Source organism: Anguilla anguilla, chromosome 3 (genome assembly GCF_013347855.1).
Source record: "Anguilla anguilla isolate fAngAng1 chromosome 3, fAngAng1.pri, whole genome shotgun sequence".
In the NCBI taxonomy this organism is placed as follows: domain Eukaryota; kingdom Metazoa; phylum Chordata; class Actinopteri; order Anguilliformes; family Anguillidae; genus Anguilla; species Anguilla anguilla.
This window is the reverse complement of record NC_049203.1, coordinates 56,367,731-56,384,780: the sequence shown is the minus strand read 5'-3', so window position 1 is coordinate 56,384,780 and position 17,050 is coordinate 56,367,731. Positions and strand designations below refer to the sequence as shown.

At 42.2% G+C, this 17,050-nt stretch overlaps 1 protein-coding gene across 5 annotated transcripts in view; it reads right to left on the bottom strand.

The window, feature by feature from the left end:
- Positions 1-969: 969 nt before the first annotated feature.
- col4a6 (collagen, type IV, alpha 6) overlaps positions 970-17,050 on the bottom strand; it is a 94,630-nt gene continuing 78,549 nt past the window's right edge. For 4 of the 5 annotated variants that reach the window (XM_035408605.1, XM_035408607.1, XM_035408609.1 and 1 more), the window contains 20 exons: positions 16,126-16,287; positions 14,927-14,935; positions 12,749-12,919; positions 12,389-12,532; positions 11,885-12,007; positions 11,513-11,694; positions 11,209-11,272; positions 10,982-11,056; positions 10,503-10,610; positions 9,795-9,902; positions 9,504-9,575; positions 8,777-8,896; positions 7,432-7,548; positions 7,110-7,271; positions 5,966-6,064; positions 5,197-5,343; positions 4,533-4,649; positions 4,139-4,330; positions 3,599-3,885; positions 970-3,210 (listed from right to left, as the gene is read on the bottom strand). In XM_035408605.1, the coding sequence (XP_035264496.1) occupies positions 2,950-3,210; positions 3,599-3,885; positions 4,139-4,330; positions 4,533-4,649; positions 5,197-5,343; positions 5,966-6,064; positions 7,110-7,271; positions 7,432-7,548; positions 8,777-8,896; positions 9,504-9,575; positions 9,795-9,902; positions 10,503-10,610; positions 10,982-11,056; positions 11,209-11,272; positions 11,513-11,694; positions 11,885-12,007; positions 12,389-12,532; positions 12,749-12,919; positions 14,927-14,935; positions 16,126-16,287 (2,720 nt within the window). In that variant the 3' untranslated portion in view covers positions 970-2,949. The remainder of the gene's footprint in view (positions 3,211-3,598; positions 3,886-4,138; positions 4,331-4,532; positions 4,650-5,196; positions 5,344-5,965; positions 6,065-7,109; positions 7,272-7,431; positions 7,549-8,776; positions 8,897-9,503; positions 9,576-9,794; positions 9,903-10,502; positions 10,611-10,981; positions 11,057-11,208; positions 11,273-11,512; positions 11,695-11,884; positions 12,008-12,388; positions 12,533-12,748; positions 12,920-14,926; positions 14,936-16,125; positions 16,288-17,050) is intronic. The other variant, XM_035408606.1, reaches the window with a different exon arrangement.

Genomic DNA, 17,050 nt, shown 5'->3' with positions numbered 1-17,050 from the left:
ATTTGCTTCTATCATTGGGTGTGAAACACATATTGCAATTTCAGCTAATAGTACCTGCTGTCTTCACTGATGAAGTTACAAATCTGTGTGTGTGTGTGTGTGTTTTCTTTGCAATGGGGATAGGACAGCTTGCAAAGCCTTGTCATGAAATGTCAGGTGTGTGTGACAATAATCTTCAATAAACAAGATTTCATAAACTGTCTTTATCACACGGGTGTCACTATAGAGAGAGAGAGAGAAACAGTGGATTTGTTGTTTAAATAAAATGTCACTTTCCCCTTATGTACTGTACACCTACAATTTAATTTCAGTTTAAGAATATGTTAGCTCTTGTCACCATTTCTAACTTTATTAGCCTATATATCATTTGAATATGTGCAAATATGCTAATTACATGCATTTATTTGATCAGACACATTTGACATTAACATTCAATTGATCACCTGTCCTGAATGAATCATCCAAAAATTGAAAATCTATTTTTAATGAGATGAGAATTTTCACTTAGTCTATATATTCAAATTATATTTAATATTTTCAAACCATCCCTCTATCTTGATGTTAAATGTTTTCTTTTTTAGATATCTTATGTGTTGGAGTACTCTAAAGAGAGGAGTTATTTACATGTAAGGGTTTAGCACGAAATCCCTTTTTTAAATTTTCAACCTACGATGCTGTTGGCAAAACCAGGTCTTCAGTTCACTTTTCATGCTGCACCAAACCCCACTCTAATAATGGTCTCCTACAAAGTCCACTGACAGAACAGATATGATTTTATTGTATGTGTTATTTGAAAGGTGTTCCTTGTATAACCTGAAATGCATAAATCCAAAAAAGGCATTGAGGGCCATAACATGAAAATGTCTTTCCATTCTTTAGCCATTAGGTACTCAGACCTTCCCAGTCAAAATGTATGCTTGTGCAGCAGTTGCAATACCAGCTCCAAAATGAAATTATTTTGACAAGAAATGCACTCAGAATCTTTATTCTCATTACTACCTTGTTCAAAGACACAGCGTGATTACAGACCTTCTGCTTCACCTACCTGTGGCAAAAATAGTAACTAGTGTTGACCATACTGACATCCAACCTGGACTGGTGAAAAGGCATCTACCAAAAGTTGCATGAGCTTTGACTAAGGGCACAACACACGCATACCTTTAAAACACATCACCGTTTTAACAGTTTATTTTATAGTGAACACAAAAATACACATTTATGACTAGTTCCTTGTCTATACATACATACATAAAGCATGTAAACTGAGGGAAGTGACATTCTCCCAGAGGATAGATTTTTATGAAATACTTGTTTTCAATTTTAGTCTTACTCAGTTTATGTCGTAGAACTGTTTAACAGAGATTAGCATTTCAAAGCTATATTGATTAGTGTTTTCACTTTTTGTTATTTATATATGCATGTTTTATTAATCTTTAGAATAAATGGAATTGATAAAAGTATTCAAATAGATAAAAATGATTTTTTTCACCATCGAATATACAGATAACCCCCCCCTACATTATAGCAGTTTTACGCTATTTTTTATAGCAAAGGGGATGCAGTGTAGTAAAATATTACACAAGCCAACTACTTACAAACAAGTGACAAATCATACAAAAAATGGAAAACATGTACTCAAGGCTACCAGTGAGCGCTACCATCTGATAAAAGTCAATGGGCATAGTGGTCATGTGTTACTCAATCCCTTGAAGAGTCAACAGACATAGCAAGTGATTGTAGAAGAAGGGAGTACCTCTACACCGTATCCTTTGGTTTATTTTAAAAATGTATTGCAGTGTAATGTTTCACATATGATTCACACTTGCATGTTTAACAGATGCTATTTTGGGGGTCTTTCTTGAAGACTGTGGCTGAAGAAAGTGAGGCATTGTCAAAACCCCCACCCTTTTGGTTTTGAGGAGATAAGGAAGTGAATCCTGGGAGAAAAAAATCTTTCGACTTTCACGTCACTAAAATTATTTAAAAAGCTGCAACATTCTGGTCTTCCACTTGGAAAAGGAGACTGAACTGTATGGTATGTGTGTAACTGACTGAGTGAATGCCTGTACTCCTTACAGAGGCAGCGTAGCAGACCTGTGCATCTCACAGGGGCCTTGAGGGCCTGTCTCTCGTTCTTCACTCCTCCAGCTGCTCAGGCTATAGTCATTTGCACTGCAATGCTGCAGATACTGTCGTCTATCACTGAGGGGCCTAGACAGACACTCCACTCTGCTATCCCAGGAATCTAGATCAGTGCATTACAACTAGGTGCTGTATCGTGTGCATTCAAAAATTGAAACACGGTATGTCATCATGGATTGTTTTACTTTTCATTCATGCATTCATTCATTCATGTGTTCAAAAGTGCTGGTGTGTGTTATATAAATGGTAGGATTAAAAAACGAATCCCTAAAATTCAAGAGATTCAGGAAAGCACCAGTATGTCCTGTTGAAACAGGTGAGAGTAAATATATGTATGTACATTTGTGAACCAATTAGAAATGAATGAACAACATTTTAAACTAACTGAGCCTGGTTTTACAGGCATGTGGCTATTATTTAAATGATAAATCAACGGTTCAGTGCTAATTCAAAGGATGTTTTGATGCACTCTCCGAGGTAGCCGTGAATAATCAGACAAAAAGCAACAAGAAAATAATATGAACAAAGAAATGCAAAACATATAGCACCAATGTCAGTTATGAACTACGACAGAACAATGACACAATACCTTTCCTTCCTTTCCACGTGATACAAAGGTGTCTAAATGCAGGGAATGCTTGCCATAGCTACCCCCAGTTCCTTGTATAATCGAGACAAGAGGGGGCGGAAGGAGGTGTGAAGCTTGTCAGTGTTTTCTTTTATTTCCTAAATCTGTCTGCACTTCTGTTGTATCCTCTGCTCTGGCGTCAGTCTCTCTCCACATGCATGTTTCGCCTGTGCCTCCGGCTACAAGATCTTCATGCAGACCTGGCAGCGGCTGACGCGCGAGCGCAGCTGGCCGGCCTTCAGGGTCTGCTGCGGCGGGGCCTCCACGAACTGCCGCTCCGGCTGCACAGTGGTCAGCCAGAAGCTGTACTTGTTGGCGAAGTAGTGGCACGTCCCACGGGGGCCGTTGCACTCGATGAAAGGCGTGGCGCGGAAGTCCTCCAGGCAGGAGCCGGGAGAAACCAGGGACTGGCCTCCGCCCTCCGCCCCAGCCGCGGTGTGCTGACGGAGGGACACAGCACACCTCAGTTAGCATCGAGGGCTTTGCACTTACCGCACTGCTCATTCGTAGTTTTGGTCAGAATTAGAAAAAACATTCAAACCAAAGCGTGCACACCAAAAGGTTGCAGTAAGGTGTACTGTTTCTCAACTGTGCTAAACAAACTACTGTCCTGCATGGACAAAAATGCACATTGGGGTGTGAGGCATTGTCCTGGCATCATCAGCATAGCATCCATTCAGCTTCTCACAAATAATTTACAGGTAATTAATAACAAATCAGTTTATCAGGAATGTTAATGTAAAACAAATAAACATTTAACAGAACAAGGGACTGAAACGATGTCCTGTTTGCACCCATTGAGGTTTGTGGCAGCATGTAGTGTCTCACCATGAGGAAGGAGTACCCAATCCACAGGCTCCTCCAGCCGAGGGGGCAGGAGGGGATGGAGAGGTCCTGGCTGTGGACGGCCACGGCCTGGGAGGGGGCCTCGCACACGGAGCAGCGGCTGATGTACTGGGAGATCTGCTGCTCTTCCACGGGCATCATGGGGATGGGCGCAGTGGTGGACAGCCAGTAGGACTTGTCGTTGCGGCTTGCGAAATAGCAGAGCTCGTTGACGTTGCAATACAGGAAGGGGATGGTGCTAAAACGGGGCAAGCAGGAACCTGCAAATCCTGGGGAAGATATGCAGAGAAAGATGTGGAAGGGATAGGGAAAGAAGAGGATGCAGTTGATATGGTATCAGGGTTTAGGTTCGATGTTTAACGTGCCATAACACTGACATCTGCAAGCTGAGTGACATAGCAACAAACTCCTGGATATTAGTCACCGAAAAAGGTCTTTGAAAATAAGGCTTTAAAAGATGCTAATGCATGCAGATGCTCTGGTCTTTGTGTAGTGGACAGCCTCTGCTATTATGCTATTTACCCAGGTCCTGATTGTGGGCCTTTTCCTGGCCTTCCACATACAGCAAACTGTAGCCCTCCCACAGCTTAGCCATGCCCTGCGGACATGGGGGCACCTGGCTGGACTGGCTGTGCTTCACCAGCGTGTAGCCGATGCCGGTGCTGCGGGGGTTGAGTCCAGGGAGGCCAGGGGGCCCCTGTTTCCCAGGGGTACCTGGAAGGGACGAGTGAGACCAGCGAAAGAGAGCAGATGAGAGGAGGTATACAGACATAGTGAACGCACAAATGCTGTAAAAGCTGATGATAATGATGATGTTATCTCTAGACAAAGGTTAAACCCGCCCCTTTGTTTTTACGACCTGTCCATCATGGAATTTGGTGCAACTATGAGTTCCCAAAAGAAGTAAATGACTCACCCTGCGCTCCGATAGATCCAGGAAATCCTGGGGTGCCAAAATCTCCAGCTGGTCCTGGTATACCTCCAGGCCCGCTAGGCCCCAACTTCCCTGGAAGTCCAGGTTTTCCTTTTGAACCTGAAACAATTCAAAGTTTGAAAGAACAAAAATGTGTCAAATTCTGTTCCAACAGACTAATACATCAAACAACAGTGTTTCCTCTGACCATATATATACGGTAAGACAGATTTTGGAAGTGGTGTGCTAGGTGTGGGTATTGATCTTTTATTTGTGGGCTTTTAAAAAAAAATGTATATAATAAAAAAAGTTAATTTGAATCCCACTCATTTAGAGCAGTACATTAAAGCAACTGAAAAAAGTTTTAATAAACACTAAAAGCAATGGCATCATGCATTTGTGCATTTGAATATTTCCATCTGGAAATGCATTGCAGTCTTGACTTAAACGTAGAACAAAGTAGTTTTCCATTTACTGTTCAGACTATGATTTCTGAAACTCTGTGCCCTGATGAATCTGATCAAATGTTGTAATCATGACAATGCTGTTTCTCTCACTTAGTATCTACATTGACTTTGCGCTCCTGCTGTTCTCCATGGGTTCAATTAAATGAATGAACAGAAAACTAATTATTGAGCTGTTATCACTACCATAACCTTGATCTCACCATAACGACCAGGATTTCCAGGCTGACCAGGGGGACCCAACTCTCCTGGAAACCCTGGGGTTCCTGAAAGTCCAAACTCTCCTGAAATCTTCGGCAAGGTGCTTGGTGGTATAACTATACCAGGAAGTCCCTTCCTGCCAGCAGAGCCTATGACACATAAAGAGAAAAGTTACATCTGCTTGGTGTTCATTTCCCTTCTGACCGATCTTGAAGAGTAAACATTATCCAGTGATATGAAATCTCATTTGCTCCGTGGAATGTAATCTGTGAAAGGCTTTGGTTAGGCTGCTTAACCCCTATGCGCAGATGCAAAATCTGGCCATTTTGAGGGTGTTCTATTTAAGGCTTTATAACTCCAGATGGCAGCATCACAGGGACTTGGTAAATGGCTTTAATGAAGCAAGACACTTGTACCATTTACAATACTTAATTTAGATTAGATTATATTCATAATTTAGGTAACAATTGTGCACACAAATGAAGTGCCACAAATGCTACTATCTTGGCAAAAATGCAAAAACAAAGTTCTTCATTTTGAAATTTGAAATGAAATACTGAGATATCTCTCTCTCTCTCTCTCACACACACACAGACACATATAGTGGTAGATAAACCTTAACATGTTCACTCCCCAGGGAATTTGCTTTAGCCATGCTGATCAGTTGGCAAAATTAAGCTGTTCAGTGCAACATTGTACCGTCCCTTGCACACAATCTTAAGTCAATAATAAACACATAATCCTAATTTAATGTATAATCTCATCTCAAACCTGGGAACCCCTTTGGTCCTCGTTGCCCAAAAGATCCAGGTTCTCCCTGGTAGCCTGGAAGTCCTGGAGTTCCACTGGACCCAGTTTCACCCCTTTCACCTGCAGAACCGATAAAGAAAGAGAAACAGCTGTTTGTTAGCTGCTGAAAAAATGTTGTGCTCATTCATTATCTGGGGGAAAAAAAACAAGAGAATTCTCTATCTGTCTATCTAAGAATATTAATACAGAAGAATTCAAACATCCAAGGTGTAAAAGCTTAAGTAATGATGGTGATCGAAACTCTGAAAGGTATGTTACTATGAAATTAACAGGAAAACATATGGAAGCATATTGCATTCATTCAGAATTATTTTTGATGTCATAATTAGATAATATTTTTCATACATAATTGAGGAAGAGGAAGAAATTAAACCAGTGATGTTAAATGTATTCCTATTATTTGAAGGCAAGGTAAACAGGCTACACATTAATAAGCTAATAGGAAAATCTGTGTGATTAACAAATAAAAGTTATTCATGGTAAACAAGTGCTCTTCCGGAATGGGGTTTCAGACACACAATGAAGTAATTATTTAACAGTAAATGATTAAATGAGAGTTTATAATTGTTACAGGATCCTTCTTTTTCATTGATTTTATACTGTACAAGACTGACAGAAAGACTACCCTTCTGTCAGTCTACTACGATATAAAATCAATTTCACCTTGATGATGCACTATTTCTATATAGGCTATTAGCAACTATGCCTGAGTCCAACAAACTCACATAAAAAGGTGAAGGTGGAAAAATCGACTATAGGATTTCACAGCTACTTTATCAAAACATAAAGACAAAAATTAGAACTGTATAAATGCCTTTATTTTAAGTTCTGTATTCTATGAACATTTGTTGATTAAAAACATCAGTGAGATAAAACTTAATAAATTTCTCTTGCTCAGAGATCTATCTATATCTATGTGTAATACGTAAAACGTGCTTACATCGATAATTGAAATCTTTTATTGATTGGAATCAAACAGTAGCCTGATTCTCAGCCTGCATCTTTCAATATGAAGCTATCTTCCGTTATCAGAGACAATAATCAAACTCCCATTTCCAAAATCTGTTTTCTGCTAACCTATAACATGAATAAACCCTTTCATCACCTTTGAGTCCTGCGACGCCAGGTAGTCCAGAGCCTCCTGGGGCCCCAGGGTCACCACTTGCACCAGGTTCACCAGGTCTGCCAGGGGTTCCTGGGTTGCCTCTGTCGCCCTGGTAAGTGCCTGGGCCAGCAGGACCCGGGGGGCCTGTGGGACCTCGGAAACCTGGCCAAAAACACAGGTTATACATGAGAACCAGGTCAATCATTAATCATAATGATTAATCAATAAAACATGGAAAGATAAGCTTGAAAAGACTGAAAAGAGATGTTCTCTAAAGGGAGCGTAAGAAGGAGAAAATATGACGTTGAGCTGCAGTGCATACCTTGCTCTCCATCTAATCCAGGTAGACCGGGATCTCCAGGGGGACCTACAATGTCGGAGACGACAGAGACCCCTCGAGGGCCCGGCAGACCGGGGAAACCCGTCATACCAGGTGCACCTGCAGGCCACATAATTATCACAATCATTAGCAATAATTATGACAAAATGCTTTTTTAACCACATGCTGATAATCAAGCTATTCAAATGAATCAAAAGCTTCTCTGGCTTCATTCCTGTTTTGCGCAAGAAAGAGCTTCTCTTCACTCTCAAATTAGTCTTTTACAAATGAAGTCTTTCATTTCATCCTTTTTCCAACATCAAACATTCTCATTTCAAGCCATCTTGCTGGACAAATCATTTACTCTGCAGCAGGGGCGTGCACAGGATTTAAAAATCTTCCTGTCACGGGGGTGCCATAGAGAAGAGATTAAGGAATGCTGTGGCGGGGTGGGGGGATGGTAATTCATGATCGTAAGTAGCAATAAAAAACAATGACATTCTTTATTTACACAGGTCCTGTGTGGAGCGGAATTCAGTGTCCGTTCCCCCTGTACATTCCCCTGGTTTTTTGCATGTAGGCTACTGATTTCAAATGAAATTGTGTTGCCACGTATTACTAATTTTCATGGGTTTGTGGTTTTATGATTATGTTTAAGATTATGTAGGTATTTCTATTTCACACAAACAATTTATGGAAACTGTTGCTTTCAGACGCTCCACCTTTGTTTGTGTGTGAACCAATGTGATACACTTTTTACCCCAGGGTTGCGGGAGCATTTTCATTTGCTCACAAACATGAAGTGAGTCTATTAGCCAGTTGGGCCAGCCCGATTATTTCAGGCTAACAGCAGTGGCTACTGCTTTGATGATGTTTGCACTAGGTGTCTGCAAGACCTGCTTGGATAACAGTGAATTACATTTACAGCATAATCTATTCAACGACAAGTGCCCCCACTAGAAAAAGGAGAAAATAAACCGTGACAGGCTCTCCTGACATGGCAATGCATGCCACTCAGCCACTCTAGCCAGAGAGGCTGACTACACATAGGCCACATTTGAAAAACTTTTATTTCATAGATTGCATAGAAGCATATTCCAAAAGCATCTTTTTAGAAATCAAATTCATATTCTTTTCTATGTAAAACTAATAAATAAATAACAAAAAAAAAATAGGGAGATGGTGACTGTGGAGGTGCAATTGCACCCCCTGGCGCCTATGACCGCACACCCCTGCTCTGAAGTAATCTGAAATACTACTATCAAATGCCACCGATGGATACTACTAAACTTCTCAAACTTGCAAAACGTGTCTTTAGCATTGGGTTCTACAGGCATGTCACTCTCACCTTGGTTTCCTACGGCCCCTTTGGCTCCAGGGATGCCAGGAGTTCCGGGTAAAGATGGCCCTGTTTCCCCCTTTTGCCCAGGAATGCCTGGTGCCCCAGGACGACCTCCGTCACTTAGACCTGATAAAGAGAAGGCATGGGGCAAAGGTTTGTTTAAACTGATGAGTCTATTAGACTTCCATTTGAAAGAAAAGTCTGTGAGAAATGACATTTTTACAAGAGTATTACATTTAGATTTTAGATATGCGGCACACATTCCTATACAGTGACTTACACAGTTTACGTTCTTTTAAGAACTGTTCAAGGGCTCAGCCTTCTACAGTGTCGGAAAGGGAGTGGAGCATCAAAATGTCTGTGCTGTGCATTTGTCCCCTATATTATGAACTGTCAAAGACAGCTAATTTAGCACAAACATCAATATGCTATGCTTTGTCCATCTTCCCATAATTCAGTCCACAATTACAAGCCAGGCAAGAACATTCCACGAAATGCCATACAATGAAATGCATTGAAAACAAATTAATATTATAAATAAGTTGACTTCATATTGAGCTACAGTGCAGGGTCTCAGGACGTGTATGTAAAGTTTTCCTTTACCTATTAGGAAAGGTTTTTACAAAGGATGAAGAATGATACTTTTATGTTCTTTTCCTCACTACCTCAGGTATTTCCTTGCATTGGAACTGTTATTCCACTGTTGTGGATAAGAGATCAAACATGCATTTACCTGGAGTTCCGGGTAGACCTTTAGCTCCACCAAGTCCATTCAGACCATCAAGACCTGGAGAGCCAGGTAAACCTACACAGGAAATCACATCATTAATCACATTAGTAATTACATTTTCAAAAGCCACAGTAACAATGAAGTACAGCATCAATCCTATTGAAATAATTACAATGATATATGCTTTCTATCATGCATCCCCATTTACAAGGTTTTAAAGTCTTCAATTGTGAGAGAATATATGAACAGACAAATTTTAATTTACACTTTAAATTTCACTAAAAAGATTCTGACCTTTCTGGCCAGGAGTGCCTGGAGTTCCTGGAAAACCTGGTGACCCTTCCGATCCTCTGGGTCCTGGGAACCCTCCAAGACCTTTGCTGCCAGGGAACCCTGGGGTACCTGTGGGGCAACAAATTCTGATTAAGAGTACCAAACATGAAAACACCTCTGAAACATGACACAGCTTTGAATTTAACTTCAGCAGGCATTTCCAAAACATATCAGCGAGCCTGTTTGCAAAGAACTATAATAACGTCTAAGGCTGTTATTTCAATCGTCTTAATCAACCTGCTGCAGGTTTTGTGGATCATTTGATCATAAATCAAATAAATAATAAATAAATTAAAATCTTGCCAATGCATCACTCAGCAAGAATGTTCAAGTCTATTCAGATGTTTTCAGGGAAACTGGCAGCAATGACACTTCAGTGTTTATCAGTACCCTTTCAACTGTTTTGGCTGTGAGAGTTTTTTTCATACAAGAGATGTTTTTATGACAAATGATGAATGACTATAGCTATACTTGCTGATTCTGAACATAGAAAAACAGTAACTACAAAGGTTGAACGTTTTTTACATTTTAAGAAAGAAATGCAAGTGTTACACTTAATATTTTGAGGAATATAGGTCCTGTGAAATCGTTTAGTGTATACTGCATTATGTCTGTAGGATTCTATGGCGCTGGTCCTCCTCCATGTATATGAAATATGACATCACTTACCCGTCTGTCCTGGACGGCCTGGCTCTCCAGGGAGGCCCTTCTGTCCACTGAATCCAGAAGATCCAGGGAAACCAGGATCTCCTGGAAAGCCTGCACTACCTTTTCCACCTGCAGCACACCATGAGACAGGGACAGGGTACGTAGAGAACCTCAGTTCATTACCTCACGGTGCACCAAAAAAGGGTTGCAGAAAAGTTATGATATGGGATAGACTTTTCTCTCCCAGTGCTTTTTAGATTTGCTAAAAGCAGGTGTGTTGACCCTGCTTCTAATCTGGGACTATACTCGAAGCAGGTTTACTGACATGCTTCTGGTAAAATCTAATATAGCTCAAACAGTTATGCCTTAGGAGCATTATTTCTATCCCTGGATATGATGAATAGTCACATAATAAGCCCAAATAAAACCTTTAAATCCATTAAATTTTATTGTAGGATGGTAGAGGGAGGCTGTGGGTGTTAAGACCATGTAACACTCACCGGGAAATCCGGGGTCTCCAGGAAGTCCTTTAGCACCAGGGGCTCCAGGTACACTGAAGGAGTCACCACGCTCACCTGGGGAGAGACAAGAGCAATCACACCGTGAGACTGCTGGACACCACATGGACGACCTCTAAGGGCAACTGTCCCCAGTGCAAAGATATTATGAAGGAAATTAGAATTAAGTCATTTTCTGCATCTGTGACATCACTGCAGCAGAAACTCACCTTTTATACCAGGCTGTCCTGGGCCTCCGGGGAATCCAGGTTGACCAGGAGCCCCATCATCACCCTGTAGTATAGCACATTGTCACACAAAAGCAGTGACAATTTGTATGGACATATCTGTGTGTTTAGGGTGCTTTCAGTATGTGAACACCTGTTACAGTGAATGTTCATTCAGTATGTGTGTGTGGGTGTGTGCATGTGTGTGTGTGTTTGGGGGTGTGCATGCGTGCGTGTGTGTGTGTGCGTGTGTGTATGTGTGTGTGTGTGTGTGTTTGTGTGTGTATGCATGCTTGTTTGTGTTTACCCTGGGCCCTGACATGCCAGAGAAGCCAATAATTCCCGGAGAACCCTTTGGTCCAGGCAGGCCAGGGACGTTGGAAGTTCCAGGAAGCCCTGGGGCTCCAGGCTGCCCCTTCTCCTGACCAGGGAAACCTGGCAGACCTGGCAGACCCTGCTGGCCTGGCGGCCCCCGGCTCCCTTTATCACCTGCAGGTGGGAATATCAAAATAACAGACCAAAATTAGATCAGTTTTTTATTAATTTTGGCACATATTACAATTATTATTACAACAGATGTATGTTTTAATATGTTTTAATATTTCAGACATGTCACGACCCTTCCATTTTTCCAGCACTGATACTTTCACTAGTTGCTGGTCTATTAGCACTGAAGTACCTCTTTGTCCAGGGAATCCAGAAAAGCCACTCTGGCCACTGTCCCCTATCTCCCCTTTCACAAGCTGGCCAACTCTGGGAGGCAAAGACGCCGGTCCTGGACGTCCAGACGTACCCCGGTCCCCTGAAGTGAATGCAGACAGAGTTCTGAGATGCAGTCACATCTGAGCTTGTCTGATATTGTCTACATGGACAAACGTGATCCGGTCATGAAGACCTAAAATAAATCATTCACAAATTGCACCAGAAGATTTGGAACATCTCTTTAGTCTGGAACACCATATATAGTCAAGACACGCTTTAACCAAAATGTGCGAGTACAAAAAAAGGACATCTATTTTTATCTTTTCGTGTATTACTTTTGCTAATTTAATACAAAAGAGATACAACTATGAAACTGGATTATTGGGACACTGTTCATGTTTCACGCTGCAATTATAAACACAGTACTGCCCCCCACCTGCTACACTCAAGGTTTCTGTGGAACACACATATTTTACTGTACCTTTTAGACCCTTTGCACCAAATTCTCCTGGCAAGCCATTCCGTCCAGGGAAACCTGGTGAACCCTTCAACCCAGGCATCCCAGGGGCACCAGAGCTTCCTGGCATTCCGGGGAACCCCAACATACCAGGTGACCCCTTCTCACCTGCAGGACAAACACATACTCCTCAACACTTAGAGAAGCAGGGAGACCCATATGCAAAGCCTCCTGCTATGTTAGTATAGATGAAGAGAGACAGAATGCTCAGTGCTACCTTTTGCCATAGGAAAACTGCCATTAGAAACTTACAATGATGGATGCTCCTTCACAAGAAACCTCAGGTTGAGGTGTTCAATTGTGTAGTGTGGAAAAGCACATTACCCTTCCTTCCTGGTGTTCCAGGGAAGCCGTTTCCTGCACCAGGTCCTGCTGGCCCTGGGAGGCCCCTGAGTCCTGGCTGGCCAGGGGTCCCTGGGTCTCCAGGCAGGCCCTTCATCCCAGCTGGCCCTGGAGGTCCGGGGTCTCCAGAAGAGCCCTTGAGCCCTGGGAACCCTGCAGGCAATTGCACACAGTGGTCAACTGCTGGCCACACTGCTCTCAGGAGAAGAAGCAGAGAAAAAAGGCTACACCCACATCCTGCAGCGCTCAGGGACCCCCACCTTCACCATACAGGGGGGCGGAGTTCCATCACTGGAAGACCTTGCTTACAGGTCACTACACAACACCAGCATCCCGCTGCTCTGTTTGGCTGTCTGCAATACAGACTTCTCACGTTTCCAATCCTTAACGTGGAAGATGTTCACTACTATTATTGAATACTCTCAGTCCAGATATCCCCTCTGTACACATGCCAAACACAATGCAGGATTACGTTTATTGCAAATTGTAACCACACATGAACTTAGGGAGGTAACTCACAGCGGCAATGTGAATGCAAATGGAACAGTAAAACAGCCATATGAGAAGGTACAACAGAGCAATGTCACCAAAACAACAGCCAATGAAACATAAAACAGGGAAGGAGACATTTCAAACAAAGGAATAGGGAGTATGCCAGGAATAGGGAGTGCAAGGAATCAAATACATAATTCACAGTTAAACAGATTTATTTAATTTCAATTATTCAATTATTTGTTGATTAGAGGCTGCAATCATTGATCAGTTAGTGTGATAACCTTAAGTAGGTTGTAGTGCTATAATATAATTTTCAATTAAGAGAGTAAATATGTTCTTTCTTTCCTTGGGAGTGATGCTGTCAGCACAAGTAATAGAAAGAGTTGGAAATCTACCTAATCTACGAAACTTTATATAACTGGCTGTGCATTTTGTCTGCAGTTCCACTTGACAGCAATACCAAAGGACATAAAACAAATGAGACAATAGACCTCCAATTCAACCTTCATGAGACTTCACAAAAGAGCACTTCATCTTCAATCTTCTTACCATACTTACTGTAAGCATGTTTTCATGTCTTTGAGTGGCGAATTGTGCATCTTGGTCAATTACATTTTTCAAGCTTGTCATCTATAACTTCTAAGCAGAAACTATTCTAAAAAGCACATTACCAGAGCGCCTCTGCTAAATAGCACATTAGATGATGCTACAGAGCTTTAGACAGCCTAAGCCAATAGCACACCACCAAATAGGTTTAGGGTCAAACTGTCAAAATGCTATATTGGTAGTCAATCCCTAGCGATTTCTACGGTGGTTATCTGGTTGGTAGTTTCTTTTGTTTATTAATATCACACAAGCAAAGCAGGGGTTATAGCAGAAGATACACCAGGCTGGTTTGCTAGTCTCAGATTAGTAATGTTTCAGTATTTAATCATTGACAACCACGTGAAAGAAACTGTGGTTTAGTGTAGGCTAAGTCAACCCTGGGAAAACACTGGGGCTCATTCTCAATGATTCCCAGACACACACAGCCACACACACAAACACACACATAAACACACCACATATACACACACATACGCATACACACACCACACACACACACACACATACACATATACACACACATCATACGCACGCACACACATGCAGGCACACACACATGCACACACACACACACACACAAGCACACACAGACATGCAAATTATGCACCACTCTTCATGTCAATCTACAGAGGAGATCGAAAGGCCCATGCCTTTAACAGTAGAGAAGAGAAGGCCAAGGCTTAAATGAATCAAATACAACTTATAAAAACGCTAAAAACTTTAACATAAAAAAATCAATTTATACATGAGTACTACTGAATCATTAACAATGTCAACACGTAAAGCTGTTGTTTGTATCCTCTCTCTCCTCCTTACTCTACGCATTTGATTAGAAACGAGTAGAGGGACTAGGTGTGCATTGGCCTTCAGGTCTCAGCATGGCTCTGGACATGCTCCCCACTCAGTTCCTGGCTTGGTTAGAAAAGGAGGTCACTGTAGGGGGGGTTAGGTCTATATGTGGCAACCCAGGCTGTGGGCGCACGGAGAGGCAGTGGGGCCGATTAGGTTGGACTTTGTGTCAGCGCTACAGGGGCCAGCAGCAGCAGGAGCAGTTCTCACCTTGACAGCCTAGGGAGTGACCCCACACCAAGAACAGAGTGTGACACCAGAAATGGAGGGATGGAAGGATGGTGATGGTGGTGGTGGTGGAGGAGAAGGATGAAAAGAGACCCACGGTGAGGAAGATTTAAAAAAAACAGGCAAACGGAAACTTTCAAAGAGGAACGCAGCAAAAAAGCTGGGAGGGATGTCTGGGAACCACGACCGCAGGTACGAGAAAAGCCACTCCCTTTTTCTGGAGTGAAATAGTGGGTCCGTTTGGAGCACACACACAGGACTCAGTGGCTGCTCCTGTATCATTCTGAAAACCTTGTGAATGTGTGATTAGTTACTGTGACTTGTCCCTGAGGACTATCTGATAATATCTGAAATATTTGAATCCAAAAAACCTGCAGGGTTATTAAAATAGCCAGCTTGATGTATCCACTTATTGAAGCCCTAACAGCAAGGCAGAACAATTTACTTGGCTGGATCGTTACTGGTTGGCTCCAAGAAGATGAATCATAATCTCTCTTAACCCTATTTTAACAACCCTGCAAAACAGGTACTGTAGTTAGATCTCATTGGCTGATTTGAGGATTCACACAATGCATTGGACCAGGGGCATTCTGGGCCTTGAGGACTTGAATTTCAGACTCCTGCTCCTACGCTTTAATTTATTAACTAAGCACTGAGCACTGGATTAGGTACTTCTTAAAAACATATGAGGCAGGATTACTCTGAAATGTCATCAGCTTCTCTGTTTAGGGGAATCTGAAAACACGGAAAGTAAAAGACTGTCTCAATAACTAATCTGAAATCAACACACTGACATGGTGTGCAAAGCCATTTTGTCCATTTTTACAAATTGTCCTCACCATCAGCATCATCACTGTGAGAAATATTACTGAGAATATTTTCTATGGTTTTGACTGAACGCATTATCCAAAGCTTTAATGGACGCAAGAGCAAAGTACAGCAGAAATCACAAGACAAAAGTTAGCTCACAAATTTGGCAATACTGATACAACAATGACATCACTGTGTCATCAAACCTGATGTGCTCCAAATCAGTGTGCTAGCATTCCTTCAGGAGGTGATACTCTGTTATACCCTGATTCTGACCCTACAGCCCTATCATGGCTATATATACTATGTCATTCAGTAGTCTGCCTCACTGTGTCACTGTCTGGCTTACTGGTGTCCAGGCTCTTCCTCACCTGGCACTCCAGAGAAACCCTTGCTCCCAGCAGGTCCTGCAAGGCCCGGGATCCCTCCCTGCACACCATCCCCAGGCAGGCCAGGCTGACCCGGGATCCCGGGGTAGCCGTCTTCACCGCGCTCACCCTTCAGCCCAGGTACCCCCGAACGCCCATCAAAACCTGTGGCGGCAGGAGGAACTTGGATTAGTGAAATAAGAGTGACAGCATGGACTAGGGGGCAGGGTGATGGGGTGCACCAGAATCTGGGCTAACTGCTCATTGGCTAATGCGGTTCAGCAATTAAACGTGCTGCTAGGAAATGATCTGTGTGACCCAGATACTAGCCTATAGAAACTGAACAACTTCAGCTGCTACCCAACTATTGATCTCAATTCATTTCAGTGTGACCAACCAACATAAATTATTATTAAATTATATTATTTAATGAAAATGTGAATGATCTTCTCTACTTTTCTACACAACTTGTGTCCATTCATCTGCGGGCCAGCTGAATTATGCAGTATTGTCTGTTAATTCAGGAGGGTGAGGACGTTTCTTTCTCACACTAAAATCTGCTTGCTAAGGCATTGCAGCAGCTGTACTGTGCTGGCGACTGACGTAAGTGACAGATGAGTTGCAGGTGCCTGGAGTGATAATGCAGGAAAGACCCCAGCAACTCCCTGGTAGATATCTTCCCTCCCTGGGTGATGCTATCACAAAATGGCATTCCATCATGGAACACCTGGACACAGTTAGCACTAGCACTTCTAGGGCAAAGGGCACATCATACCATCAGTACCATGTGCATAATGTGCCTTACAGTAAGTAAATGAACAAATTCAGTTTAAAGTTATGTGGCTTGATTTAATTGACATACTCCATTAATACTGAGTGGACTGAAATGCAGCTTTAGCTGTATTTCTGTCATTTGCGGTTGGTACTC